The sequence below is a fragment of the Lathyrus oleraceus genome, chromosome 3 (genome assembly GCF_024323335.1).
Source record: "Lathyrus oleraceus cultivar Zhongwan6 chromosome 3, CAAS_Psat_ZW6_1.0, whole genome shotgun sequence".
In the NCBI taxonomy this organism is placed as follows: domain Eukaryota; kingdom Viridiplantae; phylum Streptophyta; class Magnoliopsida; order Fabales; family Fabaceae; genus Lathyrus; species Lathyrus oleraceus.
The window spans coordinates 391,959,042-391,974,366 of record NC_066581.1 but is presented as its reverse complement, the minus strand read 5'-3'; the positions used below and the strand labels follow the sequence as shown (position 1 = coordinate 391,974,366).

Here is a 15,325-nt window from a genome sequence, read left to right as displayed (position 1 = left end):
TTGCTAATGCGGTAGTCTCCGCATCCGCATCAGGCCGCATTAGAATTCACATCAAACAACTTCATCAATGTTTCTTCACATATTTTCATCGTAACTCAAAGTTTGAGAACCCAAAACCTCAATTTACATCTAATTTGTAGAGTAAAAGATAACATCAAGAGTTTTTCAATGGTGTATTTCACATATCTTTCAATAAACATTAACGTCACAATGGCCGCAATATGCATCGCAGCAACCCCAATGACCGCAGTCGCAACACACGCAACCGCAACCGCATCCGTGACCGTAACCGCAATTTAAAACCATGACATACATATATAAATCAATTTGTAACACAATCATTCTTCAATAATAAAATCTTTATTTTTCATATTCTCTCTTTTTCCTCCTCACAAAAATTTCTCACACACTAACATGGTCATGAATGCGATTACAATCATTTTAGTTATTATAACACTTATTGCCGCCGTTGCAGCATGGATAGTAACTAAAAGTTGTTTGGATTAGAGAACCGAGTGATATTTAAAAATAATACTTCTCATTACATTTAAAAGAAAATTGAAAATTGAAACAATTGAAAAACAAACTTTTATCAAATAAAAACAATATTTATACTTTCCTAAATCCCACCAAAACTTTCCAATTTCCTAGCCAATTGAGATAAAGTATGCATCGAAGAACCATCATATTTCAGTGCATTAGCAGCAGAATCTTTTAAACTCTTCATTCTTTCTCGCATTCCCTTCCCCTCTTCCCCTTCCATCACACACTTAATCACCTTTGCAATTTTCTCCTTTTCCACAATCTCACCATCTTCAAATTTCAACCTTAGTGCCACTTTAAGACCATCACTTAACATAACAGCATTCATTGCTTGTTCTGCAAACAAAGGCCAAGCTACTATTGGCACCCCCTCTTGTATACTCTCCAAAATAGAATTCCAACCACAATGACTTAAAAATCCACCAACTGATTTTTGCTTAAGTATTTCAACTTGAGGTGCCCATGATGGCAAAATCAAACCTTTTTCTTTGGTTCTTTCCAAAAATCCTTGTGGTAGAAATTTCAAAGGATCTTCCTTTGTAGCTTCAAGATAAGCAGCATTAACTGAATCACTTGGTGCTCTCACAACCCAAATGAATCTATGACCACTCAATTCCAAACCAAAAGCTAGCTCATAGATTTGCTTTTGAGAGAGTGTTCCACCACTTCCAAAAGAAACATACAATACAGAATCTTGTGGTTGGTTTTTCAACCATTTCAAACATTCAATCTCATCATCAACATCATTACTATTAGATGACCCTATTTGTGTAATGGGTCCCACAGGAAAAAAACTGATTTTTCCATGACCCTTTTGTTCCAATGCTTTTATAACACTTGATTCCAATTCAAAGAAGCTGTTAAAAAGAACTCCATCAACAAAGTACAAACCTTTTGCACGTTGAAGAAACATTTTGTAAAGTTCGCTTGATCTTTTTTGGGTTGGTGTTGGAAGATCAACACCATTGATTGGTACACACCCTTGTAACTTTATAGGTTCTTGTAAATCCTTGTACTCACATGAAACCTCTTCATGAAGTTTTGGAATGTGTAAAACAAGTGAAAGTACAAAAGCTGAACAAGGGAAGTACAGAAAAGACAAAGAGTTAAACTCTTTTGCAAAATCCAGTGCTTGAAATGCAAAAGGATCGGCAATTATAGCAACTAAAGATGCTTTTGAAGTCAACGATTTTAAGGCTTGATGAATTGATGGTAGAGAGAGTGTTACAGTTTGTTGAATTAGGATTGCAGGGTATGCTCCTTGAGGTAAGTCTTGTTTGTTGATTGGTGGAAGAAAGATTGAGTTTATGTTTGGTGGAATTGTTTCAAGGTATGATTTAGAAGAATCTGGTAATGACCCAAGTGAGGGAATGATGCAAGTGATGTGAAAATTAGGGTGGTTTGTGAGTAATCTTTTGGTGAATTCTACTATTGGGACTAAGTGGCTGAAACCAGGACTTGGAATAACAGCTATGTGTGTTGTTTTTGACATTGTTTGTGTCACAAGTCTGTGAAAAGTTGTATCTGGTTTTTCTCTACTTAAGCTTATAATGATCATAGACAAGTCTTTATATATATAGGAACATCGTAACTCGTAAGTAGTAGTCAATATGGCATGTAATTTAAGGATGTCATCAGAGGCAAAAGTTGTTTTTTCTTTGTATAGTACTTTGACTGTTAAATGAAATGTAATGAAGGGTACATGCATGGTGACGTAAGTGCATATGCTAGACACTATTATCAACTAGTATAAGTCATATTTTCTCTAAAAACTATATATGACATATTTACTATAGTGGAGTCCACGTGCCACTTTTTCTTGTTTGACTGTAAAGTGGTTGCTTATGTTACTTTTTTTTTAGCTTTCCATTTCTTTGAAACACTTCTAAAAGCACACATGTATAATTAAAAGAAATTAAGGAAACTCATAATTATTGGTTTCACACTCTCGTCATATTTTACAATTTCATAATTTTTGTGTAAATTTTTTACCATAAGTACTTCGCTCTTATAGGATTTTGAGTAACTAGAGCAATCAATCACCACCAAAAGGTCATATTATTGTCGAAGACGCTTTATACGATCGATTAAAGTAATCAATCTCCTACATAAAGTTAGGGGAGTTGTCAAATATGCTTTGTATATCTAGTTTAAAAAATCAATTTTCCATAGAAAATAACGGTCCATCCCTGTCTGAAAGCTAGCCATTCCAGATTTCGTGGTGGGTTGGCCCCACGTCTACCTCGGACCGGGCTTTCATCTGATATGGGGGACTGATCTTTGGTCGGGAACGACACAAGTGCCATCCAAGAAACTTCGAGGGAAAACCTCGTAAGTTTGCAAAGATCAGGATCATGCCAAACTCCTAAAAAGGTGAAGTCCAAATAACATCGAGGGAATACCTTATAAGTTCACAAAGATCCAGATTCATTTACTCAAGAACAGAAAAATACATTTTAAACATGTAACAAAAGCATTTCAGTCAATAAAGAAGTATTTTTTGCATACTTTTTCATTACAATGTACTATCAAACAATACCATAAAAAATTTGACTGAAGGCCCCAACAGACATACTTCCGTAGAGAAACAATCTTCCTATCTATGACTGATTGATTCAGTTGTATTTGCTCCCTAGAAACCGTCTAAGGGTGGTGAAAGTGTTCCACTTGATCCAAAGCATTTTCGAATGATTGTGATGTCGCCTCAAGGGTGGATATCGTATAGTCATCCAGCTGTTGGGTTAACGAAGCATTCTGAGACTGCGATAACTCTAATTCTTTGTGAGCAGACCCCAAACTACTTCGAGCGGTACACAAATCTTGATCCTTTATCGCCACAGTCCTCACCAGATAAGCCACATAGACGGAAAGAGAATAGGTAAACTTCAAGGGGAGGAAAATATCTTTCACCCTAAAAATAGAGATATAAGCTTTCTTTGCTTCATGCAAGTTCCTATCCCGCAAAAGCTTCAGATCGTGAACGCTTCCTCCATTCGTTAATTTTTCAGTACGATGTTAGTCAGGCTAAAAAACTTCACTTTAATTGGATGCACCAATGGTCAGAGCAGTCAAGACGCTCCGAGTATCCCTAGCTAGATTGCCTATTTCTTCTTCTAGAATGGCCCCATAAAGGCTAGACAAGTAAGCACAATCCAAAGGAGGAGGTTGGCTACCCCCAACAAAACGAGAACCAGATCCCATCAATAAAGGGATAGCATTCTGATCTGGATTATTTGATAAAGCTGACAAGTCCTCCGCAACAACATTATTCCTAATCGGTCGCACTACCTGTCTTAGAAGTTGGAACTGGTCTTCATTGTTTATACATTCTACATAAAGTTATGAGTAAACAAATATACCAGGGATATTCTGATAAAAAAAATCGAAAGACCTAAAAGTTTAAAGCCTTACCTAAAATGATTTTTCTCTCTTCCCGAGAGCAGGATGTCATAAAAAATTCAACGTTAATAAGACGCTTTAAAAGTTATTTTATCAGCCTCAGTCATCTGAGTAGCCCCCCTATATATCACAGATTGTTGATAAACTTCACCAACTGGGCCTTTAGAGAGATCATTTTTATCATACATGAGAAAGTAATTCCTGAGTAGAAAATAACCCTCATTCCAACAATTAGGGAAAAAAACAGCACATATGCCTTCCACCCCGTTGTCGTACCCTAATTTTTTCTAGGCATTTATCTTTTTTTTTTTATATAAAACTAGCTTTATTTTGTTTTGTCTAGAATAAAATTTCAGTTTTTGAGACAAACTGGTTGAATGAATTTCTGAATCACGCATAGAATTAGAGAATAGTGTTTTCGGGTCTAGGCATGCGACTGTCTGTTTATTAAACTACATAACGTGTAGGTTAATTTGGTGCGGTCATTAAAAAAAATCGCATTCGCGCGCGTCCGCATAATTATCGGTTTTAGCCTTTTCATCCATACATTTTTTACTGCACCAATAGATCTACGATTGTCTATTTTACTGAACGATATTATAGGTAGATATGCTTGGTCTATTTTACTGAAGATGTATCTCATGTAATGTAAAAGCTAAGCAATGATAATGAGATCATGATACTTGATTCTCTTCCTCTCAATAGCCTAATATAGATCTTCTAGAATCAATATATCTTGCCCAATCTGCATTAGTGTATCCTAATATCTGTAATGATGAAGCTCTAGGAAATATGAGACCTTTACCAAGATATCCTTTCAAGTACATGATCACTCTGCATGTTGCATGATATTGGACTTGGCTTGGACAATGCAGGAATTGGCTCAGTTGTTGTGTGGCAAGAGTAATGTCAGGCCTAATATTATTTAAGTACAATAATTTGCCAATCAATCTTCTGTAAGCAGTGACATCTTCAAAGGGTTTGCTATCATCTTGATGCAGATTTATTTAGGGATTGAAAGTTGTATCAACTAATTTTAAAGCCAGCAATCCTGTATCATTCAACAGGTCTAGGAAGTACTTTCTTTTTGAAATGACAATGCCCTTTTTTGAATGTTCCACCTCAAGGCCAAGGAGGTATTTCAAGTTTCCTAGGTCCTTGATTTTGAAGGAATTATGCAGAATTTGCTTAATGTGATCAAACACAGATAATGATGTACCTGCCATGATTACATCATCAACATAAACAAGGAGAATTGTAATGTGACCATTCCTTGCCAAGGTGACCATGGAATAATCTGAGTTGGACTGAGTGATGTGAGCTTTTCATACCATTTCATACCATTTCTACTGGTCTGTTTCAGTCCATAGAGGCTTTTGACAAGTTTGCAAACTTGGTTAGGCTTGTTGCATGTAATTCCTTAAGGAACACTCATGTAAACATCCTCCTCTAAGTCACCATGCAAGAATGCATTGTTCACATAAAGCTGATGTAAATTCCAATTCTTGATGGTTGTTACAACAAGAAGAACTCTAACTGTGGACAATTATGCTATAGGGAAAATGTATCAAAAAAATACAGACCTTCTACTTAATTGTATCGTTTTGCAACTAGCCTTGCCTTATACTTTTAATAGTGCCATCAACCTTGTGTTTGATCTTGTAAATCCACTTGCTGCCAATAGGCTTGACATTGGATGGAAGATCAATCAACTTCCAAGTTCCATTGAGAGCTAAGACCTCTAATTCAGATTTCATAGCTTAGATCCAATTCTCATATGTGCATGCTTCTTTATAAGTTTTTGGCTCATGATCAAGAGTGGTAGAGAAACTAAAGTATTTGTGACTAGGAGATAAAAACTTATAAGAGTGGAAAGAAGATATAGAATAATGTAAACTTGGAGATGAAGGAATGGACTAATTTCTTGAAGTGTTGCATATATAATCCTTAAGATGAGTAGGTGGATGTTATCATACCCTAATTTTTAAATATAATATCCCACATCTCATTTACATTATTGCACATAAACAAGATCACATCTTGGTTTCCCTTTATCCATCTTTGGGCTTGCTTCTTGCAGGGATCACCAAGCACCTCTTTGTTGATTTGTTTTACCTTTGTGCTTATATGTTCATTGCTTATCTAACCATTAATCAAAATCTCAAAATATTTATTGTTTCCTTAAGTTTATTATGCAAGGTAAAGGAATTTTAACCAAAGACATCTCAATGTTTTGTGGCTTACTTCTCAAGGAAAGTCAAAGGTTCATGTGCTTATTTCCATGCCTTCTCCAACAAGCAACTTCAAGATTTGAGAAATTTAACCAAGAGGTAATTAAAGAAACCTTATTTATAGTTCATATGATCACTCATGTGCTTTGAAATGCAAGAAAAGTCCAAGTACACAAGCTTGTTCCAAGTGGTTTAACCTAAAAGTCAACTATTTAAAGTCAAAGTTCCAAAGGTCACAACTCCTTCAATTCTCAAAATTTTTGAATGCTTCTTTTTGCAAATGGCTCTTCTTAACATCATATATAACTTCTATTTAAATGATAAGAGCCAATTATGCTTAGTGAAATTTGACCTATTTTCAAGTGACTTTTTCCCAACTTTCAAGGATCATAACTTCTTCAATTTTTAACATATGACGCTGATTCTTTTTGCACAATGTAAATTGTGATACCCTCTACAAGTTTTCTTCAAGGATCAAGGTCAAAATATGTTTGGAATACCATCAAATTCATTGAAACATTAGAGGTCATTTTCAACCATTGACACTTGAATTTTTCTAAGTCATATAACCAGTTTTTCATGTCAACTTCAACATGACATAACTTTGTGATCAAGCATCCAATTTCAAACTTTCTTGGCACATTGTAATCTTGGCCATGATGTTAACACATTGCAAAAAGAACGGGATAAAAAAGCCTCATGAGCAGGGTCCCCATTGGGTTGAACATAGTGACTTGTAACTGAAGAAACTGTCATTGCCCGAGTTTTGAACTTCACTAATCTCAATTACAAGCCAAATTAGAATTTTTTTTGTACCTAAACATGTTTAAACAAGTCTCTAGAAGTTAATTGACCCTTAAAACACATCATTTGGTTGAGTTTTGATGAGTTTCAAGTCACACTTTTCACACATTCAGATCAAATTTGTTTTGCACGAATTCTGCATCATTTCACATGTATTTAGATCCAATCACATTCCCTATAAATAGAGGGAGTTTATGTATTCATTTGCAAGCTTTGGAGATCCAAGAAATCCCTGCTGCAACTTGAAATTTTTCCAGAAAATTCAACTATCGTGTTTTGAGTTTCAGCTTGTTTCAATCCAATTTCTTGATCCCATTAGCATCTTCGGCATCCTCTGAAACTTTTGCAACAATTCCCAAGCTCCGAGACCTCTTGAAGTGCTCTAACCAGATTGAGTTTCATCAACTTATGATCACCATTTGGACAAGGTAGTTCTGAGCATCATTTGAACTCAAACAAGTTACCACAATGTAGTCCTTCACTCTCTGTGCTCTCCCCTAACTTATATGATGCTGATTGATCGTGTTCATCATTTAATTTTATTTTTCGTGACTTTCTTGTTTCTGAAACTTCTCTGAAATTTCCTTTGCTCAGTTCACATAAATGAATTTGGAGCATAAGGTTGAATTCGAGATGAGATGAAGATCACAATGGTGGTGGTCCCGTGTCTTGAATTTACCAAACGATGAAACTCCGGTGAGAGCTCACTGGAGAGGACGACCAAAGCTTTCTTAGGTTGTTTGATTTTGATAGACACGTTGGCGAAATGAAATGTTTTGATTGGTTGGGTTTAAAGTGGATCTGTGTTTGGCTTGCAGCGTGTTCCATCATGCATCCTAACATTTAGAGTGTTGGATCTGCCACGTCAATTAATGAGGCGTGATCTAACGTTCTTTGTTTTTTTATGATTTTTATTCTTTTTATTTTATTATATTTAATTGCTTTTTCTTTAAAAGTTCATAGTAATTTCATTTTTATCCAAAAAATCCCAAAATAATTTCTAAAATTCTCTTTTATTTTTCTTCGTCTGATTTTTATTTTTTCACATTTTATTTCACTGATTTTCTATTTTTCATGAATTTTATCTTTTCTCATTTGTTTTAATTGGTTTAAAAATACTTTTCTGCATTTTTAAATTCTGAAAAATTTATTACATGTCATTGTATCATATTTTATTTTCTCATTTTCTCATATTTTCTCATATTTTATCGTATCATATTTCATTTTCTTTATTCTTTACTAACCAAAATACCAAAAACTATGTCATTGTATAGTTTAACTCTTTTGTAGGTAGTGCACATGCTCACCTTTGATCTATCAAGCTCATATCTAGGGTTTAAGACCCTCATTGCAAAGAGCTTGATCGGTAAAATAGCAAGCGTACTATTTGCACCAATGTAGTAATAAAATGGGAGTTATCCCGAGTATCGATCTTGAGGACTGCGTAATAAGTACAAATCTTTACAATAATTCTATTGAACAAAAGATCATAGGGGGTTTGATGATTGTTTTCAAACTAATAAGAACGAGAATAAATTATATAAAGCGTATAAAAACTGTTAAACGATATGAGAAAGCATGCTAAGGCAAGATGTGTGAATTGCTTTGTACTACACTACTTCCATACTATATAACATCTAGTTGTAATTATTCAAAACCGATTCTCAAGAATTGTTTTCTCTAATTCCTTAGCCGAAAACCATTAACAATCAATTTCAATCCTAATTCCTTAGTTATTCAAATTGACGTTACGAAATATGCAATTGATCAAGAATTCTACTACGGTTTGATCCTTATTCCTAAGTGATTAAACTGAAGTATTATTATACAACAAGCGATAAGGTGGTTTGTCCGACCTAAACCTTAACCAGAGATCAAAATTCTATTTGTCCGATAAAATAAAGCATTAAGAGCGTTGTATAATAATTTGAATAAAGAAAGCGTCGATGATCATAAAAACATAGAAAAGTGTTCATACAGTAGCAATTCAGGGACACCCCCTAGCATTGGGGGATTTAGCTTCTCATAATATTCAAAGACAGTAAATTACAAAATAGAGACATTACAAGTAGTTATTGATGAAGGTTGATCTTCAATGTCTTCCGATCTTGAAGATCTCTTCTTCTCTAAACACCTTGAAAGCTCTCTTCTCCTCAAGTGATGTAATAGACAACACAGAGGTCAACCATGGATTCTCTTCTTACCACAATACAACTGATGTTATTCGCAACTTATCTTCCTCCTTCCCGATTAAGCTTCTGGTTCACCCATTCGAACTATCCACTGCATTATCATATCAGAGTGTTCCTTCACCTACAAACTTCTTCACACCACTCACCAAATCTCTCGGGGTTAAAGTGTTTAGCACTCATGATATCAAGGTATGCAATATCAACTCTTAATTTTTGAATAGATTCTACGTTAACTACACAAACCAAATTCACACACTTTTATAGGTCTTCCGGGTTGTAACGGGGCTTAGGTACGGTGGGGGTAGACAAGAAAATGGATGACAAAGGTTTAGAACTCGGCATTCATGTTGTTGCTTTTCCTTGTGCACAAATTATTTTATGGGGTGTTATCCAACTTGACTCTTTGTCACTCAATTTTTCTTTTGAGTATCACATCAATGCATGAGTCTTTGACTTAGGCAAGTGCTTATACTTCATTTCTATTTTTCATTTCTTTTCTTTTTTTTCCGGTAGAAGCGGATGTTTCTACACACTTTTTTTTTTGTTGCACTTGCCCTTTTTCAATTTTTTTTCTAAAGATCACCATCCCAAACTTATCTTTTTGCACGAAATTTACAATACAACAGTCATGCCGAGCGAAGGTAGGAAGTGTTTGGCTTATGGTTAACATGATGGTTTACACAAACAAGGGGGTACATGCTCAACAGGGTTAACAAAGGATAAATACAACATTATGGATGGCTAGAAAGGCTAAAAGGGTGAAAACAAAAAACGTGCCTCAGTGTGCATCTTTATATTGTGCTGTATCAGTAGAACATACGCAAAATTAAAGAGATAAAGTCATACCTGAATACGCTCTTTTGTGTTTGGTTATGTTGAAATCTCACCATGTTGGATAAGCTTGCAGGCTCCAAACCACTCTTTATGACAAACAGCTTCTTTTTCAGCTTGGGTTTACCTTCCCCTCTTTCGGTCTAAAGTTGCCAAGTTGCGTCCAACATTTTCTTTCTCAGCTGTATCAACTTCCAAGTTGCCTCGGGAGCAAACCCGAGGTTGCATCTTTCCCTCACTAGTCACTAGTCCATCATTTCTCCAGTAGAATCCACTTTTATCTGTAACTTAAGGAAATAAAACAGACACACAAAGACAAAACAAAGTAACAAAGCAAACAAACACAACTAAAAATAAAATACAAAACAATAAAACCCCCCCACACTTGAACCAAACATTGTCCGCAATGTTTATTGGCAAGATAAGAGGGGTACTTACAATGTTTACTGAGGAGGTGGGGCGGGTACGAATAATGCAACATCATGCGTTGCATCATCGCATTCATCTCATCCAAAACTGTCCCTTGGCGGCGTTGTTCGACTCCGAACCTGGTGAGCTCCTCACCTTGCCTAGATTGCTCTGTGAGAAGGTGACCGATCTCATCTTGAATCCAACCCCATTGGTCTTGTGGCATGGAGTAGGACCCTGAAGCTTGAGTTGGTTCTTGCGGTTGCTGGTAAAACGGCTCCTCAGTGCTCGGCACACCTTCCATATGTTCATTTGCAGGCAAAGAATCAAGAAAATCTTCGTCCCCCTCATCCAGGTCGGGACACTCATAGAGCCAGTTGGCCTTGTTAGTAACACTGATGAAATCATAAGCGGGTAAAGCAAGAACATGGACTTTTTGACAAATAAGAGAATAGTAATCTTGTTTTACCTCAACCATGCCTTGTTGAATCAACGCGGCCATGTCCAGTTTATTTTTACCCGGCACCTGTGGAGAGTCAGCAAGCGCAGCACCAAAACCAAAATGGTCGACAATCTGTGTGATTATTCCACCAACCAAAATGTCGCCTGAAGTAGCACGACCAACTCTACCTAGGTAGTCAACTGCAAATGCTGCTACGTTGATAGGAGTTTGTGTTACCATACTGTACAGATAGAACAACTCCCTTTGGGTGGCGACACCGGTGCTATCTCCGTGACCAAGCATGGTGTACGCCAAAGCCTTCTGCGCGTACCTGAAACAAGGGTTATGGATATCCGATGCTTTTGTCCATTTGGAAACATATTTAGTGTTACCTGTTATAGCGATCCAGAATTCCGTCGGGACAAAAGTATCGGGCACCATTCCAGGGCCTACAATTGGGAGTTTTAGGATACTCCCTAACTCATCCACAGACAATTCCATATCAGTATTAAATAAACGAAAATGCAAAGTATCGTAGTACTCTTTCTCCGTTCCATTCCACCTATTTTTCAGCTTAAATTCAATGGTACTCAAGAATTCGAGAGTAATGCGCACAAAAGTTGACACTTCTAACTGCATGAATTCCAATATACCTAAGGTGTGGAACTTTCGGTGAACCTCGGCTTGCAATCCCAATTCCTACAAAGTGCCATTACACATGTACTTGGTGGGGGTTAATTTTATTTTAAGATGAACCGCATACCTCTTTTGGTGCTCCAAGTTTTCAAACATAATGTCGTGCTCATTCGGGGTTCTTCTCACCCTTTGACGTGGCCGGGATGATTCCGCCACATTTTTGCTTCTGCCTACTCGGCGAGACATGTTCTTACCTGCACACAACAAAAAAAAAACTTGAAATTGAAAAGAGAGATTAGGCAAAAAGATTACCGTAGGAAGGTAGATGATGGAAAATGGAAGAACTTTTGTGAAGACGGATGGAGATTTGATGGAGTTATGAGGTGAAAGTATGGAGCTTGAAGTGAGAAAAAATGGAGGTTTTTAGGTATTTTTGAGAGAAAGAGAGATGAAGGTAAGAGAAGAGGTTAATGAGGAGTGAATGGGTGATAAAATGGATTTAGTGGGGGAAATTCGGTGGTGGGCCCAATTGCCAAAAGTAAAAAAAATTGAAAAATTTCCCACTGCGCTTGCTGACACGGTCGTGTCAGCTGACACGGGCGACCGTGTCAGCGCAAATGACCTCCTTGACACGGGCCGTGTCCTTCCATGTTACAACGTGTTCACGCAGGGGCTGACACGGGTCGTGTCACCTGACACGGGCACTCGTGTCAGGCCCCTAGAAAACTCCCTTCCTGATCACTTCCTAACACGGGTCGTGTCAGCTGACACGGGCACCCGTGTCAGGCCCCTGATTTCTCATTTTCTTTCATTGCTTTCTCAAGTTATGCCAGGCTTTTGCTTCCGATTTTTCTAGAGACTTTTTGCGCGGGAATTTTTTAGCTCCTCTAGCAAACATTGTTCAAATCTACAAGTAAATAACACACCATCAAACAAAGAAAATAGTTAGACACAAAAGCATGGGTTGCCTCCCACGTAGCGCTTCATTTAACGTCGCATGGCTCGACGGTTGTTCATCTTATCAGGCAAGACGAACAACATCAATTTGTCCAACTTCTTGCTCCATATTGTTAGGCTTCAATATTTGGCCATTCACTTTAAAAATGTCCCCATTAGATGGATTTTTTATTTCGATTGCTCCATGGGGATATACCTTGTGTACCATAAACGGACCCGGCCATTTCGATCTCAGTTTTCCCGAGAACAACTTCATCCTCGAATTAAACAATAGTACCATTTGTCCTTCCCAAAATTCCTTCCTTTGGATCCTTCTGTCATGCCATTTCTTTGTTTGATCTTTGTAGATTTTGGCATTTTCATATGCCCGGTTCTTAAATTCTTCTAACTCATGGAGTTGAAGGATTCAGGATTCTCCCGCTTTCGCAAGATCCAAGTTAAGGAATTTTGAAGCCCACAAATCTTTGTGTTCAAGTTCTAAGGGTAAGTGTCATGCCTTACCATATACCAATTGATAAGGGGACATACCAATCGGTGTTTTGAAAGCAGTTCGGTATGCCCAAAGCGCATCATCAAGCTTACTGGCCCAATCTTTGCGAGAAGCGTTAACCGTCTTCTCCAGGATTTGTTTCAGCTGCCTATTCGACACTTCAACTTGACCACTTGTTTGCGGGTGGTACGGAGTGGCTATCCGTTGTTTTACATTATACTTCAAGAGTAACTTCTCCATTAGTTGATTTAAGAAGTGAGTTCCTTCATCACTTATTAGAGATCTTGGCACTCCAAACCTGACAAATATATTTTCTTTCAGAAACTTGACTACCACTTTTGCATCATTCGTTGGTAGAGCGACTGCTTCTACCCACTTGGATACATAATCAACCGCCACCAAAATGTAATTCCTTTCAAATGAAGGTGAAAATGGTCCCAAAAAGTCGATACCCCAAACATCGAAGAGTTCAACTTCCAACATGGGGTTTTGCGGCATCTGATTTCTGTTTGAGATGTTTCCCATCCTTTGACACTTATCGCACTCCTTGATTACTTGCTGAGCATCTTTGAAAAGTGTAGGCCAGTATAAGCCTGACTGGAGGACTTTGGCTGCGGTTCTATCACCACTAAAGTGTCCACCATAGTCAGAGTCATGGCATGCTTTCAGGATATCTTGTAATACCCCAAAATTTACCCTTTATTTTTTCCTGGAAGCATGGGATTATGCTTTACACTTCATTGGCATCATATTAGGTCATACTCATTGCATACTGCATTAGTGACATGGAAATCAGGTTTTGATTGATCACTCCTTAACAGAAGGAGCCCACACAAAGCAAGATTGAGAATTGGACTTCACTCTCTAAATATATAAGTCTCAAGGGTCTCAGGGGGCTCCAAGTATCTTATTGTGGTCCTCAGTTCATCAGTGAAGGATTCAGAGCTATCAGAGTACTCATCTGGATTTAATCAGGAAATTAGGGTTTCGTGGCTACCTGCAACAGGAAATGTTTGGTTGGAAGTAGAGGGGCTCATCCATGTCATGATTAGAGAGGCATCTTGGCCTAGGAAGATTCACAATCATTCCAGAAAGATCCATTGGCAATCAGTGCAATCAGTTCCTCATCAATTTTGCCCTAAAACTAGGGTTTGTATAAAATCAGTTTATTTCTGATTCTTTGGGTGAAACTCTTTTCCATGGCCCTCCATATGTCCACAAGGGTCTACATACAAAAAATCAGCTCTTTATTTGAGCCAGAGGTGCTTCAATTTATCACTGGAATCGGGAATCAGACAGTTTGGGAAAAGTCAACTGTGGGGCCAGAAAAGTCAACTCCTGACATTTTGAGAGTGGAATCTCAAAATCCATGCCTAGGGGAGCCTACAAGTGAAATTTGATCAAGGTTGGATCATGGATTCATCATTTAATCAGGAATTGGAAAAGTTACTTAATTTGGAAATGGTTGACTTTCCATTTAGGGCAAGTTTTCATGATTGTTGCACTCACTTTAAGCCAATTTTCCATCAAGATAAAAGCTCCATTTGAAAATTTCTCCAACACAAAAGTTGTTCCTCTTGTTCCAAGGTTTCTATAGATATAAAGTTTGCTCCATTTGGATTAAAATTGAGAAAGTTATGTTTAGTCAAAGTGAGACATTTTTTTAGGACACTTAGGAAAATTTCTAAGTCCAAAAATCTTCAAAGTTTGTCAAGACTTCTTGGCCAGTTTTCTTGCACTTCAAGGCATCATTTGAAAATGTTTTCTTCACAATAATTATACCTTTCCATGTCCTCTTTCACCTACTTTTGGAATCATCTCATTTGGATCTATGGTTTGAGAGATGCATTCACCTAAAGTGGGCATCATGACTTGATTTTCTAGGCAGATTTTAGGCCAAATTGGCCCAATCAGTTTTGCATGGTGAAACCTGAACTTGAGGGCCATTTTTCACATTCTTCCATTCATCATTTCAACTTGTGATCAACATTAAAGATGACATACTCCATGAGATCTTTCTACTGTTTACATTATTTCTCCAATTGGTGACTTGAGCATTAAGTTACATGGCCATAAAGTCACCACCTTGGAATGTTTTCTTGCTTGCCAAACCAACCATGCTGCATGCTGCACGAACCAAGTCATGTTTGTTTCCATATTTTGCCATGCATTAGATATCCATTCACTAAAATTTGGCCCAAAACACAAACCTCATGCCCTCTTTCTACACCTCACCTCACATTTTTTTCTCATGGATAACAATCATCTCAAAGCCCATTAAACATGGTGACCTACATATTTAAAAGATGGAAAGCCTAAACCTAAGAAGGAGCATTGGAATTTCGTGCAAGCAAGCAAGGGAAAAGTCACAAGTCAGCTTCCACTCTCTCTC

The 15,325-nt window shown here is 37.3% G+C and overlaps 1 protein-coding gene across 1 annotated transcript; it reads right to left on the bottom strand.

The window, feature by feature from the left end:
* Positions 1–503: 503 nt before the first annotated feature.
* Positions 504–2,134, bottom strand: LOC127127908 (hydroquinone glucosyltransferase). Its single transcript, XM_051057184.1, has one exon. The coding sequence runs from the start codon at positions 2,099–2,101 to the stop codon at positions 620–622; it is 1,482 nt and encodes a 493-aa protein (XP_050913141.1). The 5' UTR covers positions 2,102–2,134; the 3' UTR covers positions 504–619.
* Between the last annotated feature and the right edge of the window lie 13,191 nt (positions 2,135–15,325).

Bases quoted from the DNA above. Each gene is read 5' to 3' on its own strand.
- LOC127127908 (XM_051057184.1), bottom strand. From the start codon at position 2,101: ATGATCATTATAAGCTTAAGTAGAGAAAAACCAGATACAACTTTTCAC.